The 26274-nt window shown below is 35.2% G+C and overlaps 1 protein-coding gene across 1 annotated transcript in view; it reads right to left on the bottom strand.

Moving 5' to 3' along the window:
• FAM83B (family with sequence similarity 83 member B) overlaps positions 1-26274 on the bottom strand; it is a 54815-nt gene that overhangs the window by 14692 nt on the left and 13849 nt on the right. The window contains exon 2 of the mRNA XM_075202516.1: positions 21007-21482. Within this exon, the coding sequence (XP_075058617.1) occupies positions 21007-21462 (456 nt within the window). The 5' untranslated portion in view covers positions 21463-21482. The remainder of the gene's footprint in view (positions 1-21006; positions 21483-26274) is intronic.

Here is a 26274-nt window from a genome sequence, read left to right as displayed (position 1 = left end):
TTGTCCTTACAAATGAGACATGTTGTCACTCCTAGCATTCATACAGTGCCGGCCTATAACTGCAGTTACTACCCTTTTTATAAATAAGTACAGAACTTAGATCATGCAGTACAAAATGTTTGCTCTTTTTCTTACAGCTTATTTTCACCTTCAGTGATAGGTCAGATTAGTTTTCTTTTATATATTAGTTAATATTAAGAACATCCAAGCGTTACAAGAGGAAAGTAGCATGCAACATATAGAACACGGTGAAATGGGTCATGTTGGGAGGTTTGCAGTGTTTTTGCATACATGTATGTTTAAATGCACACTTATTTATTATTCTTTTGTCTTTTATAATTATCTTATCTTATATGTTGTAAATACGCATGCAGTAGTGTAACTCAACCCTCCTTTCAAATACACCAAACAAGCAGTGTCTTGAGGACTGCCCTGTGTGAGATCAGCTATGGTTATTGGCTGATCAATTAGATGCATTTATGTACACACAAATACTGCCATATAATAGTCAGTAATTGTTAATATTTAACTTGTGATTGTAGTCACAAGAACTTTTGCCATGAACTATAATTATGCGGTACAAAGTACAAACTCTCCGACATGATCTTTTCAACCTGACATTACGTGCTCTGTTTCCAACCTTCTTGAACTAATTGATGAAAAGGGTGAAAATGGTTTTTTGTTTTTTTTTAAATCAATTAATGAATTCAGCACTGCCAGCTTCAATAATAAATTAAGCTGTAAAAAAAATAATCTGGCGATTATATATTTAATTTCAGTGACATGATTAGCCACTGACACCAGGGGTACAGGCTCTGAGACTTCTCTGCAGGAATCAGAGTGGAATGATTGCAATCTGACTTCTCTGCTGCTGCTGCTGCAGTTGTGAGATGAAGGTAATAAGTACAGAAATGAAAAGCCTGGTAGGAAGACATCTGCATAAGGTCTACAGAGGAACTGATCTGCAGTCTGTGGGGCTGGTCAACTCCAAGTGATAAATCACATGCCACGTGTTTCCCTATTTTTGAGATCCATATCTTACAATACAGAATGTGGACAGTCCAATTTTTCCCAAACATTTTTGAAACACAAAGGCCGGTTACCCACTGGTCCCGCGCTTGTGATTGCTTCTGATATGTGGTTCACCTGTTGTATACCAGCTGTTGATTTGTGTTCAATTCATTTACTAGCACGTCCAGATACAAATGGCAATAACCTTTTCGCATTAATTTCAATAGTCCATTGTTTTAAATTGGATTTTCAGAGTGTAGAAATCCTATTGAAATAAATGGACTATTGAAATGGGAGAAACTCTGCTAATATATAAAAAAAATGTCCAGCATGGCCCCAAAAATTCCTAAACCAGCACTAGAGTGTCTGGAGTTGGTCCCACTAAAACAGCGAGATATCCAGTGTGGGCTTTCCCTGCTACTGTTGTGGAAATAAGTCTCAGGTTAGACAGCTCAGGGCTGAAGCCTTAATGAGAAATGTGGGGCATTAATTTTAATGGCGTGTAGTGCACAACTCAATTTAACTGAATAGGTCATAGACGTGAAAGTTCAACATACAGCACAATGCTGGTTAAGCCACTTGTGTTAACCCCTATTGGGTATGTACTCAATGCAATCCCACAGAGACCAATGGACTTTTTTAAGTGTGGGACAAGCTTTGAAAGCACTGAAATGTAACAAGCTGTGTCCAAAACAACATGCAGATGTAAATATGGATGCAAATGCTTAAGAATGCAAAACAGAATATGCTTTTTTTTTATATCTGTTCACACGTATTTCACTTATGTTAATAGCACAGGTCAGATGCAGCGTTTGAATGCCTTTTGAAAAGAGTTAAGTGCAAACACTTTACATGACTACTTATAAGATTATGGCCTCGGAATCAAACTAAAACATATCACTTCAATGGCTTGCCTACTCCAATTTTTTGACCTTTCCATAATTTGAACTTTTACATTTTTGTACTGAAAAGTAAAAAGGATTTCATTAATTTTGTGTTACTTTTGTACATGTAATTGATTGCATTGTATTGGGATTTGTGTACATAAAATTATGTTTTTCCTATATAATGTGCATCTGGTTAGTGCGTTAGTGTGAAGGTATAGGTAGAAGCCCAAATTCTGCCACTTCTGAGGACATGTAAAAATAAGGTGTCTTTGTGGGTTAGAAAAATGCTCTGCGATAAACCAGAAATGCCCCAATAAAAGTAGATCTCTACCCCTTCAAGCTTATTTAAAAATAATGCAATCTTATTTTTGTATATGGGTACAGGGGGAGAAGCTTTTCTGCCCTGCGCTCACATTGGGCTAGATACTCCCAGATCTGCCCAGCTTCTCCTCACTGTAGTAACAATCTAGACATGCCAAGCTATGTGCTCAATTGAACAACTTTGACAAGACAGAACAGCATTTACTCTACTGAGTAGACTTTATTTCAACTTCATAAATTACACTTTTACTACAGTGAAACGCATACCCTAGAAATAGAGATTTATTGTTGGAAACTCCTTTTCATTTTTCAGCATAATGCTGTGTTTTAATGAATTTTACCTTGGTATATGAACCTTGCCATTTCCCACTTTAAATAATACCAACTGCAATATGCCAATACTATTGATATTGTGGATGCCAATTGTCATTATTAGTTTTGTTTAGACAACTGCACAGTGCCACTCTTATTCCAAATACTTGGCTCAATTATCAGTACTAGTTCTTTTTAAGGTGCTCATCCTGATCTTTTGAGATGTTCCCAATGTTAAAGTTTGGTAGGGTATAGAACAAGATGTAGCGAGTCAGACCCACAGCATCACAGACTATTCATCATCATCAGCTATTTATATAGCGCCACTAATTTCACAGTGCTGTACAGAGATCTCACTTATATCAATCCCTGCTCCATTGGACTAGATACTCTAACTAAGAGAGAGTGAGAGACAGAGACAGATAGAGAGAGAGAGAGAGAGTGACTAGGTCCAATTTGGTAGCAGCCAACCAACCTACTAGTACGTTTTAACTTTTTTGAAGTGTGGGACGAAACCAGAGCACCCGGAGGAAACAAGGGAAAGACATACAAACTCACTAAGCCATTGTACTGCTCACTGTTTCAGAATATATATGCATGCTGCTCTTGTGGGAATCAGTGAATATAAATGAATAAATATATATATATATATTTATAGATAGATAGATATATATATATAGATATATATATATATATATATATATATATATATATATATATATATATATATAATATATATACATATATATCTACCAACACCCAACTTGTAATTTTGCTATGTCACTTTCTGCATCCTTATGTGTAAATAAAGCACATTTCTACAGCATTCATTTTTACAACAAGAATCAAATGAGAAAGGAACGTTGTGAATGTATGTACTCCTGATTGCAGAGGGAAAGCTCAGAGTTCAGATTTCTACAATCCATCAGTCAACCCATGTTGTCAAAAGAGTCATTTTGATTAGTTTCCAGTACTATTGGAGCAGGGGTCTTTGATTAGTGGTCCAGAAACTGTTCAGCAGTACATGTCCTTCAGTGCCACTGCCTTTAGTTTATTGAAATATAGCATTATTTTGTCAGATCTACTTCAATGTAAATAAGTGTTGCAACTGAGATCACTCCCAACTGGCTATTGAAGCACAGTGGTGCTGTTTTGAACTTTCTTCAGTGTGTACATTGAACACAGTGCCTAGTTTTACCCAGATATGTATATTTCTGTTTGTCAATAGTTCTCAATTATGTCAATTATGTCATAGATAAGAATTTTATAAGGAGCATATGGACCAAAACAATATAAATCACACATAATTTTCAATTATGTGTCAATGAATAAGCCACTGTGGAAGTTGTAGAGATTAATATTTAATTTATCACAATGGTGATCACACATCTATTCGTGCTGTTCAAGAGCATCCAATATCAGGTGATTTATGTATTTATAATAAAAACATCTAATTCCTCACACACACGCATTATTTCTTTTTAAATATCAGCACTTACTGTGTATGTGCGCATGTAACATAATCGCACTCCAAGATTCTATTTTTGGATAGATATAACAAGTTATTTATAGTTTTAGTCTATTATTGCAATATAGCCTGACTTACAATACTATACTATATATGAACGATGCTCTGCTGGAAGTGATTTTGTTTTCTTATTTTTTCTACAGTGATTGATTTCAGGGGTGTTGCTAAATCCCCAAATATACATGTGTACAGACACAAAAACAGACACTCCATTGAATAACATTGAAGAGATTCAGTGATAACTGTATGTAAGTCATATGGATTTATTTGGCTAGGTTTGAATGGGAAATACTTTTCATGTCTGTGCATTAAAAGTTTGGGCTGTCTGAAATGGATATCAGGATATGACTGGAATGGATTTCAGAAAATTACTTTGTTTAGATCTTTTCCTTTTCCTGACCTACGAATAGCGTCATTTGCTCTTCAGTACAGCCCTGAGCTAATATAGTTGGCACACATCACTGGAGATAATCTTGCTTCTTGTTTCCTGCTTAGACTTTTTAGATAGTCACATGTTATTGAATACATTGCTTAAGTATAGTGGCATATTCCTGTTTGTGCTACGTGAACTGTCAATAACTGATAGATAAGTTGACAGTTTGCAAAACATAAGACCTATCTATGCAGGGATAACCTAGTGTGCTTTATTACATACTTGCCAACTTTTTAAATCTGACAGGTCATGTGACAGGGGTTCATGTGACAGGGGGTAGGAGAGGGTGGGGTGACATTGTTGCGTCACCATAGCCCCATCGCCCACTATTCAATTATTTGCTGTATTATATAGTAGGAACAGGGCTATGGTGATGCGACAACGTCACCAAGCATCCCCGACGCAAGGATCCAGGAGGTTTACATACTCTTCCGGGGAAATCCTGGAGCCTCCCGGAAAATCCGGGAGTGTAGGCAAGTATGCTTTATTATATTAAACCATTTTACACCTTGTACCTATCTCCTATTTCTTGTTGGCTATTCAGGGGCCAAAATAATGCAATTTGTCAAACGCTGCCCCCTCATGACCACTTTCCCCCCGTGACTCCTAGAGGCCAATCTGGAAAAGTTGGCAACTATGCCTATATGGCATCATAAAGTCAGAATTATATTTTGAATAAATAGGGTTGTTATGATGTTCAATGACAAGTTAAGCAGTGTAGCTCACATTTTTCCAATGTTAAGAAAGAATGGAAATGCCAAAATATATAAAAGAAATATCTGGGTAAGTACAGGAATATACTTAGGAATATAGGCATGAGTAAAAAAAAGATGGGATCAAAACAGTATTATTGTAAATAGCAAACATTAAAACACTTCTGAATCCTGTCACTGGAAAAAAAAACGAGCCAACATTACTAATGGAATTATCTGACCTGATTAGTGAATTCACACAGAGATATAATCAATGCTGTTTCAGGTATAAAGACAAAACTATGCTTAGCCGATGTTGACATTTTGCAATATAACACCATGTTAGTAGGTGGTTAAAAGCTATGGCATGAGCCTTTTATTGATTGTGAAGGATGAGAGAGGAAATAGTTCTTTTTGGGGTCTGATTGCTCTTGCAATAAATGGGACAGGGACTGATGTGAGTGAGTACAGCACTGTGGAATTAGTGGCGCTATGGTGATGATGATGATGATATATATATATATATATATATATATATATATATATTTTACACTTATGTCTATGTTTTATTTCACTTTTTACTCAGTGCCAGAGTATGATGGTACTTGTGTTTCCCCAAGTGTCAGCATGCCCTGTACTACAAGTGTCAGCCTGCTAAAACACTTAAAGGCAGCCTGGGAATGCTGGTACCTGTAGTGCACGAGGAACACGATGGTTTTTAATATTTAATTTATTATTATTACCCAACAACCACCGCCCCAAAGTTGTGGTTTTCAGTATGGGACTGGTTAAGCCTAAGGGGGCATTTTTTACAGACTCGATTTCCCTAGGGAATCCAGGCCTGTGCTGACAATCCTGGGGCTGGGTTGGTATTATGGCAGGGGGGATCCATGCTGCGAGTGTCCTTGCTATAGTACCACCATCCCAGGCTGGCAAAGCCTAGTGGATGGTAAAAGTAACTTTGGTTAGATCCCACATTTTTTGTCCCCCCATATTTTTATTAAAATTGATTCATTTATGTTCTTTATGGGTCCGCTGCGACTGGTACACTTAAGTGTATCTTCCGCACCGGCCTATAAAGCAGATAAAGAGGTGTGGCTGACCAAGTGTGTACAATTTGCATAGTATTCTGAGTTGCACGAATCTAAAGATCCAAAGATCCGTGTGACTTGGAATCATATGTGTATTATGGGATGCAATTTACTCTTACGATTTAATTGTAAACTGTGTCTAATTCTACATTAGGCCCATAGTTGTTATCATTAACTTTTGACATCTTCTTAAACAACAGTTTTATTGACTCTAGATTTCTTTGTTTTTGTCTTTATCTTATCCTGATCCATGATTAAACCTTTCAGTTTTACTGTTCATTGCAAGGACAAGACAAATATACACAAATTAAGGACAAAATATAGTTTATTGGCTTGCTTTTGTCCTCGCCCATTTATTAGGCCCTAAAAGTGAGTAACTGGAAAATTGTAAAGAACTTGTACTGTAATTTAACCATGGCTGAACGACTCTCTAAAATGTACATAGGGAAAATGAATATACAATAAATGTAATGGAATAAGTGTGGTATTTAATAGAAATACTACTGTTCTGATCAGCACATAGATTGCTCACATTCAGTAAACATGTGTGAGGGTTTTCCCTTTCTGCTGTGCATAGTTTGTTTTTGTTTTGCTTTTTTTTTATTGCAAATGTATTTGTTATAGGTCTATGATGTAAATCTGTATATATTTAAACATGCAGTAATAACTAGTCAAGATGTCCAGACAGGATTACACACAGATAATTGGCTGGAGCATGTATGTTTTACTCAAGATGCCTGTGTTGTTGCATGCTTCTGTTCATTTTTACAAATATTTTTGTTTATAACTGCACTATAGAAAGTGGACCTCAGCTACTCAAGGATTGTCTCAACAATGGAGTCCCAAGGCCAAAAGAGCCTACATGTCTCACCCCACATAAATGGTGGCAGCATGCACTTCTATGATTGGACATACCAACCCTCTGTGAAAGCCTGAGACTCCAGCTTTAAAGACAGGAACCATTCTCCTAGAGAACATTTTAATGTATTGTAGTGAAATAGAAGCAGTATGCTGCTACTTTTGTTACAACAGGTACAACAGACTTTCCTATTTGCAGGTTGGAGTAAATAAAATTGTTTATTAGGCTGTTTATTATTATTGTCTATTGTTTATTATCATTATTCTGCAAGAGCTAGGATAGGAAATATAAGCATGTGAGAGAGGGTGGATATGAAACCGATTGCTTCCTAAATTCACACAAAAACTGTATCAGCACATTTATCAACATGTGAAGAGCCTTGTTGCTGTCGAATAGGGCTTGTTATCACATCGCCCAGTATATTAAAAGGATTACTGACAATTCAATAATATTTTTTTAATTTTATTTTATAGTTTTCTTTTTTTAGTAAGTGGAACTGAATCCCAAATCTGGGCTTTAATTTGACTACAAGACAGCTCGTGCATGCACATATCCGCAAAGACTGGCTGGGTAAAGTGGTAAGTTAACCCTTACCTCTCCGAGCCAGTATCACTGGGGCAGCTGAGTAACACTCATCTTGGCAATCAGTCGTTAATAAAAAAAAATGATGTATTATTTTTTTACACCACAACAACAATAAAAAAACTCTCAAAAATAAATAGATCGCTTAGTGAGTCATTGTATTTGTAGCATTAGCCATTTGGCCACTTCTCTGACATCATTAACTTTATTCAGTTTTCTGCATTATACACTTACTATAAGTAAAATAGAACATCTGTAACAACGGAATAACGCTAGCACTCGTGAGGCTGGTGATAAATTCTTACAACAATTTTAATTAATATATCATCAGCATATTTGGTCTGTGTGGAGGTAACTGTCAGTCACATGGAGATAAACATGCTTTTGAATAGAGAACTGCATGTGATTGACCATTACCTCTTCTCTGACCACAGATGCTACATTGTGTAATAAAAAATTAAATTAAATTAAAATCTTGGTGACCCCCTCCCCCTCCAAATAAAAAAGAATGCTCAACCAGCAAGAGCCCTAGACATCCTAGGCTGGTTTTATTAATATTTATATAGCTCCAGCATATTCTGAGTACACTACAATTGGTAACAAACAGTAATAAAACAAAATGGATATTAACAGACAGACAAAGAGGTAAGAGGGCTCTGTACACAATATTATAATCTATAGGAAAAGAGGAGTTTGATACATGATAAGTTAAGTGCCACAGATTGCATATTGGTTCAGCTAGATAGCAATGGGGAAAAGTACTTAGTGAGGCTAAATGATTCAGTCGCATAGAAATGATGCTTTGGTAGGTCAAAGTGTAGTCTTGGTATATATGAAGAATACATGTAAAATTGAGTGAGCTGTGTAGAGGGGTGTTAATCAGGTAATATAGCTTAGGGAGTTTAAGGGTGTGGTTTGAGAATTTCATAAGATTGTCTGAAGAGGTGAGTTTTCAGGGAATGCTTGTAGGTTTGGAGGCTAGGAAAGGTCTTTTTATAGAAGGGAGAGAATTCCATAAATTGAATGAAGTCCTGTATCTGGCAATGGGAGCAGGTAATATGTGTGGATGAGAAATGAGGAACGTGGGTAAAGTGTAAGGTTCAAGTTTGGAGTTGTAGGGATTAAAAGAGGAGCATTAAAAGGAAAATTCAAAATTGATTGTAGTTTTCACTCCAGGGGTCCCAATCTTGATCTCAGATCCAAAGGCTGAGTGGGGTTGGGTAGAGCCCCAATGTTTTTCAGTGCCTCTGGGAGGAGGGAGCACATTGGGATTTTTTGCACATACACCCTCATTCCTCATATAGATTCACCAGTTCTAAATTGCAGTGACCCCAACCCTTGTGGTCTCCCTGTTTTAGTAAAGACCTGCCCAACCTGTCCAGCCCTGGGGCTGATTAAGTATAAGGGTGGAGAAACGGAGGGCACATTGCTCATTTATTTATCTGTTTTATTACATAGTGGAGCATCTGTTGTATGGTCAGACCAGAGATGTCGTCCATTCATTTATTGAAGCTGAGACCTGATCATAGTAATTTACTTCACAAAATGCAGTAATTATGCACTGAGTACATTTAATTCATCTGACATGAGTAGTGAGATTCTGTCAAAGTGCCATCTTGAAAGATATGTGGCTAATTTCCCCTTTAACCAATGACAGTGCCATCCTACTGAACAGTGTTTCCTAATAAGTCAGCTCAGTAACTATATAACACTCCTTCACTGACTTATGATGTATTCCTATCCACCTTTCCTATTGTGATGTCGACAATGCCCTTTGACAACATTTGCTGGTACCTGTGGTCGGACACAGAAGCTATGCTTTGCTGGCTCTTTGGGTGTCCTTTTTTACATATATTTAGATTGTTAGAATTTCTATTATTGGTAAAATATTACAGAGGCCTATGTTTATAAAGCTTTTCTTAGGAATCATAACTTATTGAGCCCAAAGACAGAAGTAAAATTGCTCTAGCAGGTTCCACCCTGTAGAAGCATTACAAATATATTTTATAGTTTAAAATTTATACAATAAGCCATTGGCAAAAATACCTTTAGTCTTATTTGTACATCACACAGGGTTGGGTCTGTAACAGCATTTGACTCAGCTCATATTAAACAGGGTGGATGACTTTTTTTTATTTTTTTTTAAATAAGGTGTTTTTGGCTTTGTTCGTCAAGTTTCTTAGAAAATTAGTAAGTGGAAAAACTACATAACCGCTTCAAGACCGCAGGGTTCCCTGTCATGAACAAACCATTTCAACTTTCTCTCTGTGTCAATTCAAATGCCCATATTTTTTATTTCTTAGTTAACTCCAGTAATTAATATAATGATTTTTGGATTTTGTTTTCAACACACGTAAGGGCTTATTACGGTAGCACAAGAGAATTTATTTATTTGTATGGCGGTTTATAGGGTACAATGAGCTAAATATAAAAAAAATAAGGTTTTCCATGAGTCTTCACATAGTTTCAAATAATTACAAAGTTCCCAGCTAATCATTCTAATATTTAATAAACAATTTATCTCTGATACAGGGATACTGTACATATTGTATGATTTACAAGGTTTGACACAGTTATAGCGCCCAAAAACTAAGGTATACATTTTAGTTTGGCATATCTTTCCCATATATGGTGTGACACCATTGTAATTGTAGTTTGGCTTGAAGTGTAGCCGCGATTAGTAAAACAAATAGGGCCTGGCATAATTTTGGGGGAGATGGATTCTACCTCTGTCTGAAACTTTTTCTTGAGCACAGAAAACAAATATGCAAAACTTTCTACTGTTACACATAAGGGACCTCATTTAGAGTTGGACGCAAAGTCAGTTTTAGGCGCATCCAACAAAAAAACACTATCATGCATGTGCAGAAAGCACCAAATCCACCTGCATCTTGGACACTTGCGCCTAAAACAGACTTTGCGTCCGACTCTAAATGCGGTCCAAGGTGTGAGATAACCCTAAATATGGTGGTGAGGGTGTTATGGAAGAAAACAACTTTTTTACATTTTATTTTTATAACATTTTAAATACTGTTTTAAGTTTTTAATTTGAAACCTTAGGGCCTGATTCATTAAGGATCTTAACTGAAGAAACTTCTTATTTCAGTCTCCTGGACAAAACCATGTTACAAATTACAATGCAAGGGGTGCAAATTAGTATTCTGTTTTGCACATAGGTTAAATACTCACAGTTTTTTCATGTAGCACACAAATATCAACTTTAAATGTCAGTGTACAGATAAGCTATCAAGTATTTGTGTGCTACATGAAAAAACAGTCAGTATTTAACTTATGTGCAAAACAGAAAACTAGTTTGCACCATATGCATTGTAACATGGTTTTGTCCAGGAGACTTAAATAAGAAGTTTCTTCAGTTAAGATCCTTAATGAATCAGGCCCTTATTTTTTATTTTATTTTGTTTTATATTGTGGACACCTAGAGGAGATCCAATAGTGAGTTAAGGCTCTAGTAGATCTCTCCTGCACATTACCACTATTTGGTTTACAGTTATTTGGACCTAATAGCAGCTTAAAAGTAAACTTTACCTACTGGTTTTAGAGCCCCAACCACACAGGGAATTCTTGGTGATGAGTTTTAGGCAAATAAAAATATTTCTATAACTCCTATATTTTTCTGACGACAGGTTCATATAACCATAATATATGCAGGTTCACTAAGTTTCAGTATTATAATTTGTTTTCAGATATCTGCAAGAAAAACTTATATTAAATCTGTTTTCATTTTTATGAAGTTCTCACATCTTTAGCAAAAGGATTCAAAAATAACAATGCAAGGATATAAAACTTTCAAAATCTATATATGTACTTATCATTTTAACAAATAATCACTGTGTGATATTACAAAGAGTTTTACTTCAAGTGATACAGAGTCATTGATTTCCTTTCTTACAGAGATAATGATTTTCAGAGATCATTGCTATTCCAAGACTTCAAACAAAATGGAATCATGCATATTTATTATTTATTTTAGACATTTTAAAGATACTTTGATTTTTTTTAAGCATTTTGATATTTTAAAAAAAGTACCAATTTCTTACACTTGATAGGCCAACTGTAAGTAAAATGAATATGTACTAATGAAAATGTAATAACATTAACATATAATACAAAGTATTTTTAGTTTGTATAACTGCTGAATAGAGCAAATCCCTCCTATTCTGTAAAAAGTTTGTCCATAAATATTGAAGCTTTTCTCTCCATTATAGAAAACTGTATGAAATGTACTCATCAAGCATTTCCAAGGTAAAATATTTGTATGCCATTTTGAATGAAATATTAGCCATGTAGCAACTGTGCTATAAAATATTTAGCACGAGAATTAAACATTATAAGTAGAGATGCTCAGGCTCGGTTCCCCGAGAACCGAACACACCCGAACTCAGCAGATCCTAGTACCCTTACTTTTGCGCACCTTCGGAATTGAAAACGAGGCAAATAATCATTGTTACGTTGTCGGGTCTCTGATCTCGCGAGCTTTGGATTCTATAAGTACCGCCCTCCACGGCGATCCAGCGCCATTTCACAGAGGGACACAGAAGGGGTAGCACAGTTCTTGGCAGGCTCTAGTGCAGTTGGGCAGCGTCATAGGCTGAAAAGAAAGAGGAGAGGTAGCAGTGTTCTTCAAAGTCTTCAGTGACATTCAGGAGAGCTCCATTGCGCCACTGCTAATTGTCATTGCTAAAATAGAAATAATAGCTCTGGCAGTCTTGGTCTTCTAAATCTGCAGTCTTTGTTTGAAAGTGTATGAAAATAAGATTGTGACCTGTGAGGTGGTCAAAATTGACTGCAAATGACTTGAAATTAGTGTTGTTGAGGTTAGCAATAATGTAGGGGGTGGGAATAAAAAGCAAAAATATGTGATTTTAGCAAAAACAAATAGGGATTTTAGAAAAAAAATCAGTATCCAAAACCAAAACCAAAACACGCAAGGACAGTTTTTTGCCAAAACCAAAACCAAAACACAAAGTTAATTCAGATCCAAAACCAAAACCAAAACCAGAACACGGGGGTCAATGAACATCTCTAATTATAAGTGATGATTTAAAATGCATACCATACAAATAAATCAATGCAGTCATTCTCAACTTTGCTGTGTACACAGTGCTTGCAAAACCAAGCAAAAGAAAAGCATAAAACCATGCTTCATTGTATTACATGCTTTCGCTTGAAAATATTTTCCACCTTCAAGTGGTAAGTTTATTTCTATGATATCCCATGTGCGGAGATCACTCTGCTAGATTAGGTCATTGTTTTATATTCCAAGACCCACAATTTGTAAGTATTCTCTGGGCACCTGGACACCAAGTTTTTATTATCATTCAATATAGGATCTATTTAGCTACCTCTTTTATAAACATTGCAGCTTAGTGACTGTTACTGTTTTCTAGTGTGTTTCTTTGAATTGAGATAGATTGTTGTTCTTACGTATGTGCTGTAATAAATCAGTCCTTTGGACTTTTTATTTTTTTCAAGCCATTATCCTCTCATTTATTCCATTCTATTTCTAATATACATTATTTGTATTTTTAACCTATGGTAGAATTAAGTGGTATGCCTCTATTTTGTTGTTGTGTTTTGCAAAAGTATTCAGACCCCTTTACAAATTCTCTTGTTTACTGAAAAACAAATCATACACTACAATTGTGTTCTCTGTGATATTTGTATTTAAAGCACTGAAACTCAAATTATGTTTTTTAATGTCTCAATGTTTTATGTTACTAATGAATCTTAAGGAAAAAAATATAGTAAAATATGTTGTTTGCATAAGTGCTCACTGTGTTGTGGAAGCTCTAAGTTTATACTGGTAAAAAAAAAAAAGGCTTCCAAACGACGGAACAGTTGCCACCCACTAGTCAATTATTAAAACATTTGCCACATTTTCTGTATAAAACCCTACACTTAAGGAATCATTATTGAGGTAGTGAATCTGACATACAGCTGGAAAAATGAAGACTAAAGAGCAAGACAAAGAAATAAGAGATAGCTATACAAATGCATAACTTAGAAAAAGCATACAAAACCATACCCAAGTGTTTGGCTATCCCAGTGGGTACTGTACATTCAATTATCATATCATATCAAAACATGTAAAAGCACTGAAGTGTACAAAAAAAGACATAAAAAAAAGCATGAGAGTGTCCTAGTTGCGATGATGGGAAAAGATAGAGCTTTTGGCCAAAGTTTGATGCAATATGTGTGATGTGAATCTAGCATTGCCCACATGTCAAAAACACCATACTTACAGTGAAGCATGATGGTGGTAATATTATGCTGTGGGCTGCTTTTCATCAGCTGGGTATACTAAAAAAGGAAGAATGGTTGGTGTACATTGAGAACATGTTTCAGTCTGCTAAAATACTAAAGCTGTGTGAGTGTTCATCTTTCAGCATGACAATCATGCCAAATACAAGGCTAAACTAACATTGGAGTGGTTCAATGGAAAAAAATGTAATAGTATTTAATCACTAGAAAGTAGAGGTGCTGCCAGAAAGAGATAGTGTGATCTCAAATTGCAAGAGTGCCTGTGCTTACAATTTCTAGTACAATAGTGATAAGAAAAGAAAAAAGTAGATTGCAGAAACTTGTACAATAAAAAATACATCTTATTTAGTATAATGAAGATTAAAATATTTCTATTGCAGACAGTGTACGTATATATGTATATATACATATATATATATATATATATATATATATATATTTATATGGGTAACATATATATATACGTACACTGTCTGAAAGAGAAATATTTTATTCATCATCATACTAAGTAAAATTTACTTTTTATTAATATATATATATAAATATATCCAACAGGATTTAGTGGTCAATGATACAGTGGAAAATCAGATTGAAAAGTCCAAAATGATATTAGTCATTATTGAGAGAGCCTGAATGATCATCATAGTTATACTGGTATGTATTTACGGAGCTTGGAAGTCTCTCTAATAGTTAGCCTTACACGCATGAGGTGTATATCTGTCTCCTTGTATCTTGCAGGTAAATCAGTGGTAATGTCCACAAGACTGAAATAGCCATGGCTGCTATGAAGGAAGCTGACTGGATAGCAAATACATGTGATTTCCTTAACACATTTTCAGTGCAAACGCTGCACTTCACCTTCACCTCCTCATCATCATCATCATCATCACCAGAATCCCAATTTTTAAATGTATGCTGTCTTATCAGTTTGCGGTGTTCAATATGTACCAGCTGTGTTAAGCAGATATGTAATATCCAGCAGCACATGAAAAATAGTTAGACATTACAAATAATGTTTCTGCTGTACAGTAAAATTCTAAATATGTAGTAGTATATATTCAATTCCATTAAATTATTCATTAATAAAATGGCACCTGTCCTTTAGTAAATATTTACGAATAACTAACATGTTGCAATCGGAGTAGTGCAAACTGGCTAACAGAAGCATGCAAATTATATTATTATATAAAAATCGTTTATGATAAAAACAAAGTATGTAAATGTAGAAAATAAAATACTATATAAACTTAAAACAGTTTATTTTACATTTTTCAGCCAAGTTGAGTCATCAGATTTTATAGCGGTATAAACCTCCATATACACCATGAGTGATTTCATTCATAAATTACTTGTAGGGGGAGAGTGAAAGTGATTATTGTGGAAATATATAACCCAATATAACCCAAAATCCAACTCAATCATTACATTGAGACCCTTAGGGTGTAAATAAATGAATGCAATAATACTCTCTAAAACTAAGTAAATGAAAATGGTTTCCTCCTCTATGTGCAATAGGAATGTGTTATATCTCTATTAGCTGAATATCAAGTGGATTGTTCTTATGTATCTCAGGGAAATGACAATGATATTATGGTTAGTTGTCTTGTTTAAATTATTTTGTCTATGATCTAAAAAATAAATTTCAAGACAATGGAGAGTACACCCAATATATTGGTAACCATGGGTGCCTTGAAACATATATATTACATATTTTGTATTAAAATTAATAAATTATTTAATAACATATTTTTGCTATGTAAGGTGTGATTCAAAATATTTGTTGTATATGTTGTATAGGAAAAGGTAATGCATTTTGAACTACCAAATTTATTATGGGCCAATATTGGTGTGAGTAGCCATGTTGTTTAAGAAGCTATTGTCTCACGTGCTAAAGATCTATTATCTATAAAGAAACAAAGATCCAGGATACTTTGCAGTTTTTATAAACTTAAATATAATTGAGGGACCAGAAACTAGAGTGGATTTAAGTATTGGTTCGATTGTGAGAATATTGTGATTTTGAGTTACTATATTACTTACTTGTTGATGAGCTGCTATATCTGAAAATAAATTACATACATTTTTCAGTCCTGTAATTATTGGAATTTTTAGAATGTATTGATAATTTCTAGTTGAGAATCTATTTTTAACAATTTTTATGAGTCTTCTAAGTTACCAATTTGGTATATTTTTTAAACAACCTCTATGATTACTGCTTCTATAATGTAAAAAGTTATTAGTATCAACTGCTTTACAGTAGCTGGATGTATGGATAACATTATCCATCACTAGGAGAGTGATATTGAGGAAACTAATTTGAGAGGAGTGAAAGTGAGATTACATTAGTTGTGATTTTAGTCATCAATACATTTATGTTTGAGTGAATATCCCAATACCAAATTAAAAAAATGTCATAATTATTTTGGCCATAGTGGACCAGGTTCACCCCAAAATTTTCACTCCAGATGAGTTATTCTTCTAGATGACCATGTAGAGTTAGGCAAAACATGGAGCAGACCTGCTCCCCATTGCAGTTCCCAATGTCTGTTTATAATAAATGTGAACAGAAAATAATTATATGATAGATTAAAATCAATCCAAAGAAAATGGAAATGTTTAATATAATGAAAAGGGTGTTGCTAAAGTGATAGAAGTTTGGCCTTTGATGTGACGTTTAAACTTGGCACAAAGTGCCTCTTCAGATATTTGCGTATCATCAAGGTACACTTTGCGGAGGCCTCTCCAAAGACTAGTAGAAGAGCATTTTGAAGTGCTTTATGGTGCCTATCCAATCTGTGTTGTGTTTTAGAATGTATTTGGTCTTGGGGAATATAGTGATGAAAAAGATGTCTCTACTCATAAACTCAGGAGCCTGGTGCAGTGTTGGCAGAGTCAGATTGCCCATAGGTTTCACAGGTAGATTTCCCATTACTTCTTGGGCCCCATTATACCTTTTTTATACACTCCTCTTGGCTATCCCTTGTTTTCTCACCTTGCATTTGCAGTATATTGTACCTAGCAAAATATCTTATCTAGCTGTGATTGGTGAATGTAGCAGTGCTAATCTGTAAGATAAGCAGCTGTTAAGTTAAACGCAAATTGCATTCTCAGCATATAATACTTGTTTTTAACATCACAGCATTTTTGGGTCTCTGTAATTTGTAACACATCAAAACATACAATATCATTTTACTTCTCTATAATAGCACATGTATATTTTCAATTATTTTTGTATGTTTTCATGCATACTATTTTTAATAACAATTACATTCTTGAGAAATTTTGAATCACTAATTAAGATATGAACAATTATTGGTTTACCTTTTAATTTGCTTGTGTAGTTAATGATTCACTTGTGAGGATGCAGCATGTAGAAATATAACGTTAATTAGTATTGTTCTCATTTACTCAATGTTTAGTCATCAGGCTTGTTAAACATAGACTAGTTTGCATTGTGTGTGAACCCAGTCATTTCCTGCATTAGTAATATATCCTTTCAATTTAAATTTGTTTGCAATCAGCATATTTAGACAATACATATTTAGACAATAGAATCCATAGAACATTGTATTTCAGTTTCACACAGGAAGTGATGGAATTCTTATTAGCTTATTTATTTGCTCAAATTATTACTGTCTCAGCCCCTATAGCAACCTTCCTCTTTTTAAAACAGGTTGTCCACTTTTGGACAAGCCTCCTTTAGTATAACTTGTTCTGCTATGCTGAAAATGGGTGTAGTGCAACCCCCAACCCTTACCTATAGCTTGGTCTATAATTGCTCACCAACTCGCATTGCAGGGTGACTCAATGAATTTATACCTCTCTCTAGTAATGAGCTGTGAGCTTCATTGATGTGGCGGCAAAAATTGGCTAATTGCAAACAAGATTGACAGAAAATTGTGGGTCCTATATGAAGGGGAAATGAGTGGTTATGCATATATATATATATATATGTATATATATATATATATATATATGTATATGTATATATATATATATATATATATATATACATATATCATACTTGCGAACTCCCAAAATTCGGGTCGGGCTCCCGGGGGAGCTGGAATATCTCCCGGATCCAAGATTTCACAGAGAATCGTGGGAGGGGGCGGGGCGAGGCTAATCGCGGCATTTTGGCCCCGCCCCGCGAACGTACACGCCCCCGGGAGTTGGCAAGTATGACATATATGTACAGTATATATATATACAGTGACACTAACTTCTTCCCTTTTGAGGCTATTTGTTGGAGTGCCATTCAAGATTGTTACCTGCTAGTAATGTAGGGGAGACACCACATACAAGATATATTACATAGCATGTTCAGTACTAAGGTATGACCTAGATTACACATAAAATGAAAACAAAATGCTAATGTTGGAGACATTTCTGAACTCAAAAACTATGAAGACCCAGCACATATTTATATGCAAATGCACACACATTTGAGCATGCACCATTACCATTTTTTGATATTTGTCTGCACCAACACTTAGCACAACATTTTACAGATTTTTATCAAAGAAATACCCATAAAAATCCTGCAGCTGCAACAAAGTTGTATTTGTGCAAAATATGTTTACACATTTGTCACAAATCGCAAATAAACCCTGTTGTTATTATTTTTTATTTTTATTACTATTATTAATAGTAATATTATTATTAGTTGCAATGGCTGTAATAATTTTGTACTGCATGCATTCCTTGCACACAAAATTAATTGTAATGCACATCCGTATTCAACTATTCAACCGTATTCAATTCTGAAAATACTTCTGTTGTTGAATAACAGACAATACACTGCAGGATACATCCAATATATATGTGGAATATAAAGTCCCAAAAGAATGCACAGAAAAAAAATATTTAATTAAGGTCACCTGTTAATATCAAACTGTGTCTAGTCTGTTCTTTCCATATATGTTAGTAGCCAATTTACTGAAATGTAAAGCCCCAGCAGTCTGCACAGTTCGCCTTCGTACAGTGGCCCGCATCTCTCAGGAAGGCAAGGACAAATGATGTCATAAACAATGGCACACAATTTCTCAGGAGCTTTGGTGACAGGCTCCGTGGTGATAGATTGTACCTTGACCACTGAGGGAGAGGGGGAGCAATGCAAGTGTTGGCTCCTATCTCTCATTCATGTGTGGGAAACTTCTAACACCATGATTAGTAAGTACCCCACTGACTGTATACACCACAATTATGTACACTGTGTAACTGCTTTGTAAGTGACCATTTATTTCTATCTTTAAAATGGAATCACACACTGCACATGTTTGGGCCTGAGTCATTAAGGTAAGTAAGGCAAAAAAAAAAGGAGTAAATGTTCTCCGGGACAAACCATGTTACAATGCAAGGGGTGCAAATTAGTTTATTATTTTGCACATAAGATAAATACTGGCTGTTTTTTTCATGTAGGACACAAATACTTGATAGCTTTATTTTTACACTGACATTAAAAGATGATCTAGGTAGGACATGCCCTACCCCAACTATAAATCTATCTTCACATTTTATTTACCACCCCCTCCAATACAACATGGTTTTGCCAAGGTGCAAAGTTACACATTTTTTTTGCTTTACTTTCCTTACTGAATCAGGCCCAATTTGTTTCCGACTTTTCCCCTTTTTCCCCTTCTATGGCCCTGTATTATGTTATGTTTTGTTTTCCCCACTACCAGACACTCAGGAGCACTTTGGTGCTTTAAATATTAATGACAACAATATTAAATTGCATGAAAATTTGCCACAGTTTTGGTCATCTTTACATTACACCACATATAGCAATTCTTTTTATGCATTTTCTGTCTTTAGAAATATATTTTCCAAATAATTAAAAAAGGGATTATTTAACTTGATGCTGGTATGATAAATGTCATAGTTATGACATTTTTTTGTTTGAAAAAAATAAATGGGTAGTACTTAGAGATGAAAACCGTGTACCAACATAATACACAGGTTTGGAAAATTAGTTAATTTATTAAGTCAAGTTTTTCTTGACTTAATAAATTAAAACACTATTTCATACTTGCCTACTTTTGAAGGCAACTGTCCGGGAGGGGGTCCATCGAGGGGGCGTGGCCATGCGTGTTGCGCCATTAGGCCCCATCCCCAGGGGCTGGGGCCACGATGCCACATTTAGTCCCACCCCCACCCTCTTCAAAAATGGAGATGGCTGCATCCGGGATGTTTGCCTGCTTTCTCGGGAGTTCGGAAGAACTCCCAAAAATTCGGGACATTCCAGGAGAGTAGGCAACTATGCACTATTTTAGTGTTTCAAAACACTATTTTGGAAACAAATGTATATAGATGAATGTCAGAGCACCAATTAAAAAGCTACTTTTTTTTTTTGAGGATATGAATAATATATTTACACAATAAAGTTTACTCTGTCATTTGAGATCTTTAGATTTCATAATTTGTAAGCTTCTATTCTAATATAATCTTGTATAACTATGTTCACAAAAAATAGGCCAAATTAATATTTATCTGGTATACTTCTCTGCATAAATAGGATTTTTAGAAATATTCAGTGTAACTTAGAAAAGCTTTAATATAGTGAATTGATAGACTGCATACTTATGTGATATCTTTAATCAGGGTGCTTGTTGTTTTTATCTTGTCTTTTTCTAATGTCCATGCAAATTATACATCAGTTTTAAAGTAATTATTATAATGACCCTTACAAGTGTGCTATCTATCAATCAATTAGGAACCAATTCTTATTTTTAGCCTGACATGTCACATTGATCTTTAGAGAATTGATAGGCTGCATTCTCATGTACATATATATATATATATATATATATATATATATATATATATATTTATATTATTTATTCATATATAGGTGACCAGTGCCACTTAGGCAGATCATGCATCCACATTGATCATTACATTTTCCCACTTGTCTGAAAGAATGGGAATGACGCCTGTTTTTGGCCAACTGCCCTGTCCAGCCATAGAAACGTACCCTTTTATTTCTGTAAGTACATTTAATCTTACCTTTCTTGCTTCTTTGATCATCTTTCTGACCATTTCTTTGATGGTGAGTGGATGTCCTCTTGGAGGATGAAAATACAGATTTATGTCTGTAGCACCTATATGTCCGGGTACAACATAAGGCCACCCTAGGTCAAGATTTGGAGCCTCCGCATCAGATTCCACTGGCCAATAAGTTCCAGAAGATGAATTATCATCTGTTGATTCACCCTGCGGACTGTCCACATTCTCTACTGGCTTCTGGATGTGGTTTGTAATATAGTTAATTTCATCTTCTGCAAGAAATTCTGTTACTCTTTCCTTAGCAAGAAATTCCTGATATGAAGCAATGCCTCCACCAATTAGTGCATCTATGGCCACCCGGTACCATTCTTTATAGTGAGGTTCTATATCATTTTCAGATTTTCCTTCATCATGCAAAGATGAAAGTAACGATAGTGTCTCCACCATTGCAGACATTCTGAGAAATCAAATTAAACCTAAGGAAAACATAGAAAAATACAATTAGATAACATTTTAATATTATGACACAAAAAGTTGATGCAATGTATGTGTTATTTTATTGGCCAGCAAAAAATACAATGCAGCTGCCTCTCATTCACAACATGTCCCAGAAGTTCGGACAATCGAAAACTAACCTTTATTTAACATATTCTCCTTTATTTGCTTAAATGTTAGATTAAGTTGTGTTCAGCAATTGTACATGTGTATTTGTCATCACTTTCAATATGAAATGTGACCCAAAAACATTTCTTCATTAGTTGACAGACTTGAAATATCAGGTTATGATCATTTAAACTTCTCTAGGTCAGCAAATTCTCAGCAGCGATGTATTAATGAAAATATACTAGGAAATGGTTAAGATGTAACACATCCATATTTTATCAGGTTCACTAGTGAAGTCGTTAGTGTCATTACTAGTGAGTCGTTATTGTATAGGGATTCCTGCTGTTGATCACACCCATTGCTTTTGTTATATTGTTATCATTTAAGTCAATAATAGCAGCTGCAGTATGCACGGCACCAAATCAAAGCATCATAAATTATGGCCCAGGTGGTATATGCTGGTACCACTGTTGCTATGGTTTTATAGCTTAATGATATCAACAAAAACTTTAGGCTTGTTAGTTATGTAACAACTATATTATATGTCAGGGTTATATATTCCACTTGCAGACACGATCTGATAAAAAAAAAAAATTGCATACAATAGGTATTATGAAGCTGCATGTAAAGGTGTAGCCCTCTAATAACATTGTGTGGGGAACCTCTTAGATATGCTTGCTAGAAACTTCAAAATAGAAATAAATTGACAGGGCAAGAGAGGGTTTTGCCCAAAGCACTATGAGTGAATTAATATTTGTGCTCTGTCAAACAACCACATCTATAATTGGTAAATACATACACAAATAAAAGAGAGAAAGTGAAAAATTGTAATAGAATTAATGTAAAACAAACTCCATGCTGATGCCCTGGACATCTGACAAGTTGGCCTACATGGTTCAGTAACAATTTGAAAAAAATTACGTAAGTAAATTGTACCCCAATGGTTTAAATGAGATAGTTTACATAAAAAGGCATATTTATATAGGCTGAAATTCGGCAAGTTGGTTCCCATTTTTCCCTAGATTATAAGCTCTCACAAGCAGGGCCTCCTTGCACTTTTTCTCATGTTTTTACCATTTTGTCAACCTTGTATGTTACTGTTCTGCTCTTTATATGTGTCTTGTTTTCCTTGCTTTCTGACGCTGCAGATTAGTGTAGCGCCACACAAATAAATGATAACGATAACATGAGAGCTCATTAGCTGTAAATACCAACATGTCTCAGATGATTTTTATGTCTGTACAGGGCCCACATATGTATTTGTTATAAAGTGATTCTTTTCAAATGCAAATAAAATGTGCTTTAGTAAAGGTTAGAATCATGCATTATGCAGGTGGGGGCTTAGAATTTGAATTGATGACAAATGTTGACAAGTTCAAAAAGATAACCTCACCCTCACGGCATCCTTCTCTGATGCATCATCAGAAGCTTTCAGCAACTGCACTTTCAAAGCATCATTTTAATAAGCTATACCACTTACAAAGCCATAAATGATCAAAGTAGCTTAGAAAAGCAGATATCAAATGGTTAATTAAGCTAATTAATAAAATCCCGTAAGCATGTAAGATAACATTTGCACTATGATCTATGTTGGAATTTCAGTTATGTCATATCATTTTGTTAGGCCTATGCCCAAATTCCTCTCTACCAAAAATATTGAAACAAGCAGTATAACTAAGACAGTACCTCTATAATGCCCACATGAATATCTTTTCTGAATATCTGAAAGGCCAAGCTTGCAATGTGTTCATTCATGTATCCAAATTATGGTTCAGGGTTGACACGACTGAATTGTTTAATGCAACACATGTCAGTGAACCACGGCAAGTTGTGGTTTGCTGTCATATTGTTTTATAATGCATATGGATGCTTCACTAGAAGCCAGATATTTTTCCTCGCCATGCTTGACTTCTTAGAAATCATGGTGCAAGGTCGCACCTATCTTCATAAGACACACGGCATAATTTCTAAGGAGTGAATGCAGAACTTATTCAACGTTTTGACCTTCTACAGAACCTCGCCTGCAGTAAACCTTTATAAATCATTTTGTTTTGCAAACAAAGATGAAACATTTCAATATTTTGAAAAACCTGTTTAAGTGATAGAGTAACTCAGCTTAAGTCATATTTTTAAAATCATCTCCTGCATACAATCAATATATATTAAATATATATTACTAAGAGTAATCTTACAACATTTTAAAAGCACAGTTTAATTACTAAATATAACAGGCACAGGTGATGCAGTTCTACGAAAAGTGTAATGCTATGTAGCCTAACATTTCTACAATTGTTTATATATTTGACCATTGCCGTCACATATTAGGAGTTGCAGACTGTTTTAGGACAGGGAATAGATACTGTAAAGAGATCACACTGTGTGTGCTTTTACACTAAGTGAACATTGATGTTTACACTCTAACATGATACAATTCCTTGTTTTGACAGGCAATTAAAGTTCAAAAGACAAATCAAATTAACGATTTCTTTTCCATTTGATACATCCACCGATTTGAATTTTACATTTAAATTAAGTTTACATGAAATTATATTTCTTCTGATTTGTATAATGGAAAAAAATAGGATCCAAGACTGTGTTTATTTTTGGAGTTTGTCATTTTAAAATAACAAACTGTCTTTGCTACATGAATCTCCAAGACAGGTTTAGTCTCCCTACCCGGGATTTTTAGAAATATCTTCAGATAAGACATTGGCTTACCTTTCTCCCTAGACAGGGTTTGGACCTTTGGTCACCGCCGGCCCTGATACACACAAAACTGACGAAAGGGGATAATAAAGCCGGTATTTCCCTTTGGTATGGCTTTTCCATCCCTTCTACTCTTCAACCTACAGCTGCAGTAGGAATCTGACATAGGTTTGGATCTATGTAGTGATCAGTGGGAGGCTCTTTGAACTCGTTCCATATGTCCAAATGAGTGGATCATACAGAAATGTTGATAAAATTAATTAATAGGCTTTATCTTACTCCAGTTAAACTAGATAAAATGCAGCCCGTCCAGTCAGGTTTTGTTGGCGTCTGTGCAATGCAGTGGGCGACTTATTACTTATTTTTTTTGGGATGCCCACTTATCCAACCACTGTGGGTTCAGGTTTTCGCCTTGACTAACAAAGTGACAGCGCAAAATCTTTCCCCGGCACCTGAAGTAGTCCTTTTGCATCACTATCCGCACAATTTCCCCTACATGCCAGATATGTTTTCAGTCATATTCTGATAGCTGCACAAGCCACAAGCCCCACTCCCGCCATCCCTGCTGGGGCTAAAGTTCAATACAGCTTTGACAGTGGAAATGCTGTACTCCACCGCAGCATCAGTTCCGTTAGTCAAATGGTTTAACTGACATATGTATGTCACTGAGGGAGAGGGTGCCCACCCTACTACCTTTAATTCTATTCTCCATCTTCCACCATTTTCTGTCTCCTCATTCCACACAGCCAGAGATACTTGAGTGACAGTGAATGTAGTGACCTTTCTATTGTAAAATGTTTTTGTTCTCTCCTTTATGTGGGGAATTTATATTTTTGTATTGTTGTGCTCCTACCCCACTATGTATTCCTTTATACCCCTTTATATTCTGTCCTCCCTTTGCCCCCTTCCCTTCGTGCTTTTTGTATCCCTTATTTTTTTTAAGAAAATTGGAAAATCAATAATGTACTATTGAAGATAAAAAAAATCAAACTGTAAGGGGTCTATTTACTAATATGTTGTAGTAACAATCAATAAAATATAATGAAATACTGTTAACTCTTACCCTGCTGTTGCAGCTCGGGAGCTCCAGCGAAGACCCCCTTCCTCCATGAAAATGTTTTGCTATTCAGAGCAGCCTAATGGAGGAAGTGCTATGCGCATAACACTTTTAAGTGAGAGGAATCCAGCAAAGCCGGAAAGGCTTCAGCTGGATCCCATTATAAAAGACAGCTAAGGCCATTGTAAGAGGGCAATTCTTTGCTGCCAAAAGTATAGCTTTTTGCAGCTTAATAAATTGACTAGTGGTGCTGTCCACATAGATTTCTATGGGAATAGCGGTAAGCGCTGTTAACGGGGTGAAGGCCGGAGAAATCTCTGATTTCTCTAGTGTTAACCCTTTCTTATATAATGAAAAGTGATGAAAGAGCCTTTTGTCAGCACTGGCATTTTGGCTCTTCATCGCTTGATAAATAGACCCCTAAAACTTTGACCCCTTGACAGAAAGTCACTTTGTTGGATGCAACCTTAAAAATCCTTGTCAATGGAGCAAAAGTACAATATCACAAATTAAAAATATATATATTTTCAGGCTCTGATAACACTGTATTGCATTGTCCTTCAGGATCTGCATTTGGCATGTTTTATTTATGTATTTATTATTTATAGAATATATGATATGAAAACTGCATGTAAAGCTTACAAAGTAAATTGTTTTTCTTTTACATTGAAAAATCCTGCGTGGTGGTATTCAAAAGTGATGAACATTCAATAGTTTTCATTTCCTTCACGTTTAACACCTTTATTTATCCTATAGGTGTACTATAGTGAATTGTCACATTGTTACAATCTACATTAATCAAATATGACATTATAAATAAACACTTGGCATGATATTATTAATGTATTTAATTGTATAGTATGTGATGTTTATTAAATGTCTTCCTAAAATCAAATCTGGAA

The sequence above is a fragment of the Mixophyes fleayi genome, chromosome 3 (assembly GCF_038048845.1).
Source record: "Mixophyes fleayi isolate aMixFle1 chromosome 3, aMixFle1.hap1, whole genome shotgun sequence".
In the NCBI taxonomy this organism is placed as follows: domain Eukaryota; kingdom Metazoa; phylum Chordata; class Amphibia; order Anura; family Limnodynastidae; genus Mixophyes; species Mixophyes fleayi.
Note: the sequence above shows the minus strand (reverse complement) of the source record. Positions and strands in the feature narration are given on the sequence as shown.